General features: G+C 39.2%; 1 protein-coding gene across 1 annotated transcript in view; it reads left to right on the top strand.

Moving 5' to 3' along the window:
* The window catches only part of EVC2 (EvC ciliary complex subunit 2), a gene marked incomplete at both ends in the record, with an annotated part of 73,917 nt that overhangs the window by 22,643 nt on the left and 37,354 nt on the right, over positions 1 to 13,920 (top strand). The window contains 3 exon segments of the mRNA XM_082315009.1: positions 2,266 to 2,400; positions 3,120 to 3,271; positions 12,424 to 12,748. Of these exon segments, the coding sequence (XP_082171135.1) occupies positions 2,266 to 2,400; positions 3,120 to 3,271; positions 12,424 to 12,748 (612 nt within the window).

Raw genomic sequence — 13,920 nt, 5'->3', positions numbered from 1 at the left:
AGAGAAGAGAAGGTTCTGGGAAGACCTTGTAGCAGCCCTCCAGTACTTAAAGGGGACCTACAGGAAAGATGGAGAGGGACTGTTGATTAGGGAGTGTAGTGATAGGATGAGGGGTAATGGTTTTAAACTGAAAGAGGGTAGATTTAGATTACATATTAGGCAGAAATTCTTTACTGTGAGGGTGGTGAGACACTAGAACAGGTTTCTCAGAGAAGTTGTGGGTGCCCGCTCCCTGGAAGTGTTCAAGGCCAGGTTGGATGAGGCTTTGAGCAGCCTGGCCTAGTGGAAGGTGTCCCTGCCTGTGGCAGGGGGGTTGGAAATAAATGATCTTTAAGGCCCCTTCCAACCCAAACCATTCTATGATTCTATTATTCTATAAAACAAAAAAACAAACCAAACATAACTTTTGTCACAGTCGGAGCAATTGTTGATTCTGTATGTACAATACTGTGAAGTAAACCTTGGGTCATCTTCTTGGAACTATGCAAGTGCCAAATAGAGCCTGTATTAACATCTTGATGATCTCCTTGATACTGATGCCAGTGACTAAGTCAACTGAAATCATGTTGAAATCAATGAGTGCTGAGCATCTCCTGCAGCTTTGAGGAGCTGAGCCTGTGAAACAGCAAAGTTTGACGTGAAGCAGTTCCTTTCAGTTAGAGATATGACAGATTTTCAGTGTACAAGAACATATCAGGGAAAACCTATCAGCCGTATCAGGCAGTAAAAGGATAAAATTCTGCTGTTAAATTGGAATAAATCCTTTTCAAATTGTGGACCATGTTTGATTATCACTTCCTATGCAGAATTACCGTTGACTCCATGGAATGCTCTCAGGTTTCTGCTCCAAGAGATGACCAAGTCCAGCTTGCAAGCATCGCCTTAATTATTTACACTTTCTAGCCCCAGTAGAGTGATTAGTTTGTGGTGAAACGTTATGCTAATAGCTGTGCTATGTTTTTCATCCAGAGATCTCAAAGAACTAAACAAACACTGAATTAACTTTTGCTACATGGAGCATGAAGTAAAGATTAATTTTTAATGCAGTTCAATTTAAAGATTAAATTAAGAGCTAAAGTGAAACGCCTGCAAAGTTGTTAGTTGGCCCGTGGTTCCGGTGCTCCTGCTATTCTTTTCTGACTCTGGCTCATGCAGAAACTGCAGGGGTGCACACAAATTGGGTGGTTTTGTCAACTGTCAGTTACATACTTGTTCTGAACTCATATTGGTGCTTTTTCCCTATGGTGATTACTGAGTTTCAATGAAGAGAAAAAAGGCCGTTAATTAAAGGTAGCCAACATTAGACTGCTTTTTTTGGAGGCCCTTAGCAACATGAAATGCCATTAATTTCAACAAGACTTAGGAGAGTGTCATGGTTTAACCCCAGCCAGCAACTAAGCACCACGCAACCACTCACTCACTCCCCCCCATCCCTGGTGGGATGGGGGAGAGAATTGGAAGGGTGAAAGGGAGAAAACTCGTGGGTTGAGATAAGAACAGTTTAATAACTGAAGTAAAATAAAATAGAATAGTAGTAATAATAATAATACAATAATAATATATGAAGCAAGTGGTGCATTATACAATTGCTCACCACCCGCCAACTGATGTGTAGGACACCCCTGAGCAGCGATCACTGCCCCCTGGCCGTCTCCCCCAGTTTCTATACTGAGCATGATGCCATATGGTATGGAACAGCCCCTTGGCCAGTCTGGTTCCGCTGTCCTGGCTGTGCCCCCTCCCAGCTTCTTGTGCACCTGGCAGAGCATGGGAAGCTGAAAAGTCCTTGACCAGTGTAAGCGCTACTTAGCAACAACTAAAACATCAGTGTGTTATCAACATTATTCTCATCCTAAATCCAAAACACAGCACTATGCCAGCTACTAGGAAGAAAATTGACTCTGTCCTGGCCCAAACCAGGAGAGGGAGATTGGCAACACTGGAAAACAGGCTGTTAAGTACAGGACACCCAAAAGTCTCAGCACCTAAAATTCAATCTGTGGGAGTTCTATTGCTTGGAGTTACACAGGAATTTGGACTAGGTGAATGTAATGAACCATGCTGACTTGAAAACCTATGGAAAATAGACACTTGTTTGAAAATATTAATAAAAATGTAGTAAGTAAAACCTAATGGTGTAAAACTCTGAAGTTGTGTGAAGCCATTTAAAAACAATTTACGATGTTGCTTGCAGTTATAATCTTTGAGTCTGATCTTTATATATATTTAATATGTAATTTTAATAATACGGTCTTTTAATTTCAGATTTCATACAGCCATGCCATCCACGCTTCAGGGTTCTTCATTGCTTTTTTTGTTTCCCTTGTATTGACATGTGCTGTTTTTTTCATTGTTTACCGAACCCAAATATTACAATGGAGTTTCTGTAGTAAAAACCAGGTAAGTCATACTGTCTGTAACGGTACTTTATTTAAATTTTTTCGTTGATCATATCTGATGCTATAACTTGCTAACTAATACAGATTGTCTAACGAGTTTTTGAAGATAAATAAAAAGCCACCAAGTGATGGATTGGATTCACAAGTAATGTAATCTCTACAATCTCTAATCTTTAGCACAATCAGATTTAGAGGAGATTGTAAGAATGATAATCTGATCAAAAGAACTGCTGTCAGTACCTGGATGTTAGCTTCAGACTGGAAGGAGACTGCCTTTTGGCTATTTGTTTCTTTTCATATTCCTCTGTTCCTCATCTCCTCTTCATCCCCCAAAATAAGAGAGAGGCAGGATGTCTGTGGGTTATAAGCAGTTGCCCAGGGAGTAGACAACTCACCTCGAGCACAGCAGACTTGGGTCCAAATTGTATTTCTGGTTATCAGGAATAGGGATTTGAACTTAGGTCTTAGTTCCTTGGATGTGCCTTAATCTCTTGAGTGATTAAACAAAACAGTGGGTTTGGGGATGGAGCATTTTCAGTAGTGTATTTGATTGTGGATACGTATCTGAATTGCACAATCTCTTTATACCCTTTCCAGCTGTACAGTTTGATGATAAGTTGGAACCTTCTCACCCAGAGTTACTTGCAATAAAATTAGATCAGACGGTGTAAATTTTTTTAATAATCTGAAGCTTACTTCTTTTTCTTTTTTTTTTTTTAGGAGATACAGCATGAGCTCAGTCAAAGTCACAAACTGGAGCATTCTCAGTTTAATTCAGGTAATCTGTTCAGTGAAGATATAATTATGAATGATCAAATCATCGATATTCTGTCCTTTGAAGAATCTGGGAACATGCTTCAGGCTTTAGAAGAGTAAGAATTCACTGCTATTACATTACATTTTTTACATTTATCATCCATATGTATCCAGGGGCTAAAGTTTTTAATATTCTTACGCAGTTAGCACAAATGTCTCTCTTGCTTCCACTTCTTTCCTCACAGTTTCTATTTTCTCTGCCTCTAAGGAGGCAGAGCATTGCAGTGAATAAAATAGATGCCCATCAGCAAACAGTCCCTAATCTTCTTCACCTTCTGAGTTATCTTTTCCATCTTCTGGGATGAGGATGGTAGATGGACCACAAAGGCATCCAGAGTTACAGTGGTTCCTGCTACAAAAGATGATTGAAAGGGTGATAGATGTTGCTGTGAAGGGCTCAAATCAGCCTCTACCTGTTAGCAATGGGTGCTTCCTAATCCCTGTTTAGATTATCCCAATTCTTTTCATTTCTTGTAGTTTTAAAATGGACCTTCTGATTCATTTACTATTAGGAGGTGACACACAGATGCACTTACCATGTTTTTTTTCTATTCTTTCCCTCTTTTTATTGGCACTCATTGAATATGTGTATTCAGTTACTATATGCCTGTTACTCTCCTCTCTTACTGGTGGTGCAGTTTATCTGACTGAGTGAGGAGCTCTGCAAGTTGCCTTGCATTCCCCTTTTTACTCAGGGGTGAAAAAGGGCACTTCTAGGGTATGATTATTCTCATCCTAAAGTAGACTTCCAAAAAATGAATCATATGGATGCTGTGCCCACTGACCCTAAAGCCTAGAGCCTGGGCTGATGAGCTCAGCTGTAAGGGTCTGGAGGTGAGTGAGATAAATCCCAGTCTTGCAGGCTGGTTGGTAAAAAAGGCTACAGCATTACTTTAATGCCTATATTAGATACATGCAATATTGTTTCTGCTTTCTTCAGTAGCTATAATACACCACTTGTTTTATCTTTCATTGTTAACACTTCTATATGATATTTAGCTTAGGATGCTTCCTCATCTCTTAATGTTGATTCTTTATTCATTCTGCAAGTTGGAGCAAAGCAGTCCTTTAATTTCTGATCTATATTTCTTAAAGGTTTCATTTTAGTTTTGTATTTCATAAGCTGTTGTACATTATCCAGGTTTTTAGCTGATTCCAAAGACAAAGATAAAATACCATACTGTTGCCTTAGGAGCTTCTATGATAGTGATCTAGGCTAAAACCAGAATGGAGTAATCCTTCTTTTTCCTGCCTTACCTGCTTTAAGGATAGTAATTTGCAAAACGTAATGGGAAAGATTGTGCATTTGTAATTTATTAATGGATAATTGCAGTCAATTTAAATGGATTCTGTGCTTGAATGAAATGTAATTTTCCTAATTGTAGTCACAATCAGTTTTTCAACAATATTCCATTTTGTTTTATTACATTTAGTGTCACCCAATAGAATAGTTGGGTTTTCTGTAAGGAACTGAGGCATAAGGTTTGTATTGTCTTATAGGAATGGCAGTATACTGAGGATAAGAACTGGGCTTGTATCTTGAGCGCAATTTTTTCATGTCATATGTATGCCAATATGAATTTTAGCATCGTAATTCTGGTTTTTATTATTTGGGGAGACAAAAGTATAGGGGCTTTTGTTATAGAGCTTTTGATACTTTAGATATTTTCAACCAACCAACAGCATCTTGCTTATATGCTAGTTTGATAATTCCTTCTGCATGTATTGGTGCAGCTATGTGTCATTTTCTCTACATGGCATATGTATAAGCTTGCCAACATAATTTATATATTCTTTTTAAATTGCACTGTGATAGTAAACATGGTTGGAATCATTCTGGTGCTTTGTTCTTTTGTCCAGACACAAATGAGAAAATTACTCAGAAAAGTAAGAGCCACAGGATTTTTTTTGTCCTCTTTATGATGTAAAGCTATGTTAATAGTTAATGTCTTTTACAAAGTGACAGTGTGAAATTGTTTAGCAAATACATTAGGAGGACATGTTCAATATTTATGGACAGGGACATCTTTGGAGTGTAGACAGTTTGCAATGTCAGGAGGATTGGCTAGAGAACAAAACATACTTTTAATATTTCATAAGGAAGCTTCTTAGTTACTCATTTTGTGAATTTTGTCTTAATAAGTCATATCCTTGATGCACATTATGCAGCAAAATAGCTTGGCTTTTATTCTCAGTAGGTTCCTTACTGTGTACATTCCTGAATATTGGCCCATTGGCAATGAATGCTATGGAGAAGAAGCTATGTGATTTGAATATTTGATGGGTGCACTAGAAGATCATGTTCCAAAATGTTGTGGGTCTCTGTATGTCTAGAACAGAGTATGAAGAGAGCTGAGCAGTTTGGGTTTGTGTCCAATGTGATGAAGTCTGGCCATGCTCATAGTCTCAGAATATACAGATACATTAAAGGCAACTTAATGTCTTTAAATGGCTTTCTTTTTCATCTTCATTTTGTATAGCTAAGCTCTAGCTGAACTTGAACCTGCTTGCTGATACACAATACATACTACCAATTATTTTGGGAAATCACTAAGTAATATGTATGCGTTGCAGCTGATTTTTTTTCTGATGGTAGAGGGCATTGAGGCCAATGTACTAGAGAACAGGATCAAACTGTCTCCAGAGAGCCTTGACAGAGAAGTCAAAACCAATTTACTACCATATTAGAAGTTCACTTTTTCTTTATAAATGTAAATTTCTTGCTGTACATCTCAATTTAATTTGCTAGGGAGCAAATGTGTTTTTTTTTTTAACCCTGAATTGAGATGGAAAGGAAGAATAAAAGATCACATTGTCATAGCAGCTAGACATGAATAATTCTACATAGAAAATGGTGAGAAATAGCTACTTTATTAGCACAAAAAAAAAAAATTGAGGTGCTAAATTTCTGTATTTCATAACTTTTTAAAAGTGTAATTGAAATTTTAGAATTCTTGAAGGGAGGGCATATTCATTGCTCTGTTTTTGTGCAATGTGTACAATGCAGGAATACAACAATAAATAATAATCACATGGATATAACAATAATATACTGTGAATACACATGGAATGAACCCCAAACCCAGTCTGAGTAGATCACAGCAAAGTTGGAAGCTCCTCAGGCATTAATGTATATAGCCATAATATTTGTTTATGCTTTTGTTAGTATCCAGGCTGAAGTTGGTGCTTTTAAAATCAATGGTAAAATGCATGATGACTTCACTGGAAGCAGGACGAGTCTTTTTTATGTTCTTTTTGCATAGTAGGTTTTTAGTGAAATACCATTGTCTGAGCTCTGTTGCAACAGCTGTATTGTAGCTAGCTGTATTTATTCAGTTGGTTTGCTGAAGGTGACTGATTTATCAGTTTTCATACTTTCTGCAATCAAAGCAGACGTTCTCAGTCTTTTAGATGCAGGATTTTTCTAATGTTTTTTAAATAGATTAATTAAAGAATTGAAATACTTTTACTCTCTTTATATTGCTGTGGAGAGTTAAAGGAATTTGATAGTGAAACTGCTGCCAAATCTAGTGCTTAGACTTTTGGCAGGTTTTCATTAATCATTGCTTTTTCTGAAGAGCCACTGGTCTCTCAGCTCAATTTATCATCTTTTTCGGTTTTGTGGTTTTTTTTTTTTAATTTTTGGCTATATATCATGAGAGTCCTATTTCTGGTTTTGTCAGCGTCTTGGCTTTTTCTGGAAAGCTAAACTTCACCTGTGACTCATCCATGTGAAAGCATACTTAGATAATCATCACATACCTTTCTTAGCTATTTTATTTACTGCTGAGATGTCCTGTATTCTCTGTAAGCTCACATTCCAGATGTGTTGAGTTTACGCTTAGCTGTGTAATGGTGTTGCAGGACTAATGGATGAACTCCCCCAGTTCAGAGCTGGCTGCAGGCCAGTACAGCTACTGGTGTAGCACAGAGCATCTTCACACCTCCTCTAACACAGGTGGGCTGTGCCCAGCCAGGCAGTGGGAAGAGACCAGGGAAAAACAATGCACCCCGCTCCAGCACAGGAGGGCTGAAGAATTTGAGCAGTCAGTAGCTGTTCGTGGCTGTGGAGACCTCACACCATCACCTCTGCTTCTGCTTCAGCACAGTTTTGGTCTTCTGCAAAGATTTGCACCTTGTTGTGCTGCAACCTGCATAAATCCCTGCCCTGAAGTGTTTGCGGTTTCTGTTGTGACTGGACCCAGCAGGAGAGTGTGGGAAGCAGAGGAGGGGGAAAAACGAGGAAGAGACTGAAGGGAGGAAGCTGCAGCACTGCACACAGGGTCCGCATTGACACAGCAATTGAAAAACAAAAACAAAAAGCAAAAACAAAGCAAGAAAGCAAACAAAACAAAATGCAGCCCAACATTGATGTTGTATTCCTAACCCCTCAATAAATGGATGATTTAGGAAACAAACCACATCTGCAACTGAAGACCTCTGATGCCTGTTACACATGAATTGGCTTTCTCCACTTACTGTTACTAACGCCAGCACTGGCACGTACTGTTTCACGTCTCAGCTGTATGATTCTCCCTGTCCGACCCTCTCTCCATCTTCACTTCTCTGAAGTGTGAAAAGGCAACACAGACTATAACACTTCTTTTTTTTGTTCTCCTTTTCCCTTCCTCAGTGCAGCTGACCCCTTGGCGTTGTGCCTGTGGGTGCAGGTGATGTGCTGCTCTGTCTCAGGCAGTAGCAGTGGGTGCCACCGGGCTGGGGGCAGTTGTGTGTCTGTCCGTCCATCCCTGATTGTGTTGCCCTCTCCAGCAGGAGCTGGTGCAGCTGAGGTGCTCCGGGTCACAGCTGCAACGGGGCGTCTGGGACAGTGGAGACACAAACCGTCCACAGATGGCCCTAAATTACATGCTTTTCAGCAACACTGTGTATCACGAAGGAATGCTTTTGCAGAAACCACTACCACAGGGCTCCAGTCTCCTCTGGATGCTGTTGTAATACGTATGCTACTAGCTGGCTAGCATTTGCAGATGAGAGATGAATCTTCTGAAGATGACGAGTTTTTCTGTTTTGGTGAGAAAATGTCACCGAAGGGGAGTTTGCTTGATGTTTCTCTTCCCTTTAGACTTCAGAAAGTTGTGTCACAGTAGTTTCTTATCTTTGTGAACTCTGAATTCATTTTAAAAATGTGTCAAAAAGCCATTAGTTCATTTTAGGACTGTTAGATTCAGCCTCTATTATATTCTCCTGTTCAAAAATTCCCTCTGCAGGCTTCTAATTTGAATAAGACTTAAAGACACAATTATTTTGTAGTTAATGAGAGGTTTCCTTTTTTGTGGTGTGGTGTGTTTTTTTTAAATTAAATGTAGTTGTTTCTTTCCTGACACTAGCTGCTTTCCTGTATTCTTTTATTAGGTCTGTGGAAGACATCAGATGCTCAGGCACTCTCTCTGCCTCTCTGTGTTTGGCGTCTGGGATTCTCCCCTCCCAGATCTTCTCTGACAGATCTTTAAATCCTCTTCCTCTTCAAGTGAGTGAAAAATCTTTACACTTGCTGTTTGCAGCTTCATTTTCTACGTGTCTGTTCACCTTTCCTCCCCCCACGCTTTTGTACTGTCCTCATCCTTTCTCTGCACGCTTTGTCCAACAGAAGCTTTGATCTTTTTCATCAATAGGTTGCCATCTGCTACCTGTACTTCATGGGCTTTCATGTTTCTATTATGTCAAATACGCTTAGGAAGAGATGCGAGACCTTTTAAACATGAATTGCTGTAACAAGCAGAGTGCAGAGCATTTAAAGCAGCTTATTAAATCTGCTTCGGTTTGAGGAGGCACAGAGTGTCAGGTTAGGATTTTTTTTTTCCCCTAAATGTCACAAAACATTGCGCAGTTAATCTGAATGACTGTAAGCATTGCTGTTCTGATGGACTTGTGTCTGAAAGCATTTGGTTTATTATATGTACAGGATTACTGTTTTGTACTGACTGTTGGCATCTAAGACTCCAAGACTATATTGATGCAGCTTGTTAAGGCTGCCCTCAGCCTCTCATTTGGAGTAAGAGCCTGGAGCAAGGTTTCTGGTGGATGTGATGAGCTTGTCTCACTCCCGCTGGCTGCTGTGTGGAGGAGGCAGACCAGAAGCAGAGCACATCACGTGGAAGGTAGATTTCAAATTTTTACAGACGTAACCTTTCTTCAGCTGCCACTGAAAAAAGGTAATGGTCTGGTTGCTGTCTTCCAGGATGTGACCTGGGAGAGCTGTGGCTTGTGATTACTTTTTCTCCATGCTATTACCCTTGGATTGGTGGAACAGTTCACATGCTGCTTCTGCTTCATTGCCTTCTTCACAGATGTGCTGTCAGGAAAATGGAGGGTGAGAGTTGCAGATTAAATACACCTGAGCTCTTAACAGCCTCATCACTCACTTGCTGACACATGAGCGTCAGGTGAACTGCACCTATTGTTCCTCCTGCATTTGGCTTCATGAACTTGAGCAGTGGAGTTAATTGGGTACCGTAGTTCTCTTTGCGGGCAAGAAGGAGCATGGGAATCTTGCTCAAAATGAAATCAGGTCTGGTCTGTAATGACTTGCAGTAAATAGGAAGAAATGCTATTGGAAGACTGAGGGAAAGATAACAATAGGAAGTGTTGTGATTGTGTTTGGTTTTGGGTTTCATTCTTGGGATCACTGCTAAAGACAACTGGAAAAGTAACAAGTAAGGAGGCGGGTGAGGAATGGCTTAATCTTTTTTCAAAAGTGTGCTGAAAAAAATTCTGCATTTGTGGTAGAAAGAAATGTTGTGTTACGAGCTATTTATCAACGTGGTGGAGCTGTGAAGTGTTGCCTTCCAGGGAGAGAGATGAGGAATTCAGTCTTTCACACCTCAGTAAGAAAGGGTTAGTAGGTGCTGTGACCACCATCTATCAGTGCACGCATGAAGAACAGAAAAATAATGGCTAAGGAACTTGTTATTCCACCAAACAAAGGGAGTTGGAAGTTGAAACTAATCAAATTCAAACTGAGGATAAGGTGACCATTTTTAGGTCTTAAAGGAATTATCAAGTGGAACAATTAATTAAAGTGTTGTTTAGTTCTCTATTAGGCAATGCTTGAAAACCAAGATGAGATGTTTCAGATACGCTTCAGTTAAATCAGAGCTACTGGACTTGAAGCAGGAATTAAAACAGGAAAATAAATCCGGTGGCTTGGATTTTACGGACTAATAATGAATTGATGAATCTACGAAAGGGAGCCTTCTACTGCTGCCTGACAGTCATTAGGGAAATGTTATAGCATAAAGCTCCCATTTTTTGGATCCTTCTTCATATTTAAGTGTTTTTGCACAAAACTGAAACACTTTTTTTTTTTTTCCCCTAAGTTAGTTGTCGTAAGTAATTAGCTTAGTACTAGCTGGCTGTGTCAGCAAAAGTCCTAGGACTTTGGTAAACAGAAAGACTAAGATAGAAAATATGCATCTGCGCTGCCCAGTTGAAGTGCTTGCTGTGTTGCTTCAGCATCCTGTTCCCTTGATCCTGCCATCACCTGTCCTCTGTGTCTGTCCCGCTGTCGTGGAGTGAGAAGGACTCACCCCAAGCGCAGGGAGCAGGTCAGTGTCCTGGGGGACTCAACCATGGATGTAGCTGAACACCACCCAAGAAGGCTATGTATGCGTAGGTGCTGTCCTGCAATGTCCATACGTACACAGCACAGAGAAGCTGGATTGTTGTGTTGTCTTGGAGACATTATAGAAAATATTAGCTCTTACGGGATCTTCAGATTACTGTGAAGAATGTTTCAGCCACACAATGTTTCAGGCACAGGGATCTGGCCTCATACGGCAGTGATTCCGGCTCCTGTATGGGAGGAAGAGGGGAGGGAAATGGAGGAGGTTTTGCAGCTGCCAGCAGCCAGCCCTGCAGCAGATCACCAAGATGAGTATGGCCATCGCCAGTGCGTTTTGAGAGACTGCAACAGAAAAATCTCTGTGCCTCTTTGGGATAGATAATCATAACTTAAGCTAATGTCTCCTAAATACTTCAAGTATTTGAGTCATTGTAAGAAAACAACTTAATTTTATCCCAATGATTTCTAAATGGGGAAAATATATCTCGTGTTTAACAGAGGGGCAGTGATAATAATATATTGCTGATTTACTTTTAGTTGAACTTTATTTGCCTACATAAGGAAGGGAAAGTTCGTTTGACAAAAAGCTGAAGTGTTCATATACCATTCTGAATGTAGTGTCATTCTACTATCTTGCAAATCTTGCCAAGATTTATGCTATGGATTTGAAATTTGTTCTAAGATTTGACTGTGGAACAAATCAAACCAATAATTTAGCCTAACTGAAAAAAGAACAGATATAAGCTCTTAAAAGTGTATTTTGTAGGTCACAAAGAAATTCTTGTGTACTTAATCCACACACAGAAGCATACAGTGCTCTGTGTTCATGTAAATTGACATGCAGGGGCAAAGCCCACCTAATTCTCCAATCCTGAATTAAGTGCAGAATAGGCAAAGCTATAGAATATACAGTAGTTACATAATATATGAAATGAGAATAATTATAATTCAAATTTAATTAACTCTAAAGATAAATGAGAATGTATTCATATGCAACATGACTTTTTTTTTTTTTTTGGCATTTTGTAAAAAAACCCTTGTATTTCCCACTGGTTTTAATCTCTTTTCTAAAACTCTATTAACGTTCATGAGAAGGAAGTATCAGCTATTTTAATTTATTTGTATCGGCACATAATCAAAACACTCTCCCTTTTTCCCTGCAGGGAAGGGAATACACCAGCACAGAATACAAAGCAGTGATGTATCAGTGTAGATGGGTCAGTGAGTTTAGAACTATTTTACAAAGTCAGTGAAATTTATAGACTATTCAGATACTCACTTTGTCTGCTTCCCAAGAGAGGTGTGGGGTTTTTTTGTGGGAGGTTTATGTTTGCTTTTAATCTGAGGAAATGTTTTGAGTTTTAAAGAAAAGCCTTGCCTTTTTCTGCCTAAGGTGGAGATGCAGGAATGGGCATACTTCATTAAAGTTGCTGTAGTAGAAGTTGGCTCACCCTGCTTTTTAATGAATGATTACTATCGTGATTAGTAAACTCATGCTGTGACATTCCTGCAGTTCTCTGACTGCCATTTGGTTACCCAATATTGAGTGAATCTAGGTATCCTTGTTTTCTGATAGAAATTTCCTACAATCTGTGATTTCAAACAATCCTGATTACCTTTCTACAGCTTGGAGATTGCCAGCCTGACACGGGCAGATGCTGATCTTGAGGCATGTCGAATGCAGATATGTAAAGAAGTGATTGCTATGATGATGAAGAACATGGTCTTAAGTCACAGCCTCTTTCCTCATGTGGAGAAGAGGATGAGTTCAATTTTCAAAAAGCAGTTTCTTGCAATGGAGAAAGAGATTCAAGAGGAGTATGAAAGGAAGATGGTGGCTTTAACAGCTGAATGTAATCTGGAAACTAGGAAGAAAATGGAGGCTCAATGCCAAAAAGCAAGAGCTGCAAATGAAGAGGCTGAGGAATTAATGAAGAAAATGAATGAAAAGGTAAATATGGTATAAAATAAATATATTTTGCACGATATGTGGTTTTATATAGATGGTTTCTCTTTTAGACTAGAATGGCAGAGCTGGCCTCTTAGAAGAGTGAAGAGAAAAGCTGTACAATTTAAATGTGTTCAAAAATTCAGATGTCATAATTAGCGTAGTTGTTATTAAGAAACTGTGTTTTACTTCACCAGAAAATGAATTTATCTTGAGAGAATCTGTGACACCTGAAAATAAAAGGTTGTCATTACCCTGATTTTTTTTTTACAGTCACTTAAACCCTTGCAAAGTGGTGTATTTTTATTTACTATATTTTACTGCAGCAGTTCCTAAGAACTCAGACACTGTCTAAAGTATTTTGCACATTCAGAGCAGAACAAACTCTTTGCATCATAAACCTTACAATCTAGGTAAAAAGCCTCCAATATTTATATTCTTATTTTGAAGAAAATAAGAGTATAAGCGCAACCAGAGGCCGATTTCCTCCAAACCGAGTGAAGGCAAGCAGAACAATCTGTATTTTAGACAGAGCAGAGAGTGGACTTCTCTTGGAAATAGCCTCTGGATAATAGTGAGATAAATAATTTAAGGCAGAGTATGATTCTTTACAAGCTTAGAGTCTTCCTGGGAATAAATAGTGCAGTTCGTTACTTACCGGTGGGGCTGTGCTTCTGGAGCGCAAGTGAATATGTGGGTACTGAATGTGATGCTGCTGAGTTTCTGTCTGTCTGTTTCAGTTCGATTACAGAGACAAAATAAGTTATGTTAGGAGTATAATCCCTTAGGCAGTATATTTCTTACTTGTGTATGCGCTCTTTGTAGACAGTACTTACGTTTTTGGCCTTCTGGTTTGATTCTTTTTTTTATAAAGGCATTTTTATTTTCATATCGTATACCTATAATTGTTAAGGACTTTTATGACAATTCATGGTTGCAGTTTTGACAAAAGAAGTTCTTTGCTGAGTGTGATCCATCAAAGCTACTACAGTATGTTGAGGCTCTCAGGAAGAACTTTGCTTTATCAGGCTGTTGTGTGGAGAAAGTTGATGGCACGAGGCTAGTGAGCCAGTTGAATTTCTTTGGTGTTTCCAGGTGAATTTTAAATTGTCACTCTAGGGAGCTCTCAAATATCTGTAGGATATGAGCATCCTGAACTAGAGGTGCTAGAAAGT

The sequence above is a fragment of the Platalea leucorodia genome, assembly GCF_965183815.1.
Source record: "Platalea leucorodia genome assembly, chromosome: 6".
Taxonomy (NCBI): domain Eukaryota; kingdom Metazoa; phylum Chordata; class Aves; order Pelecaniformes; family Threskiornithidae; genus Platalea; species Platalea leucorodia.
Note: the sequence above shows the minus strand (reverse complement) of the source record. Positions and strands in the feature narration are given on the sequence as shown.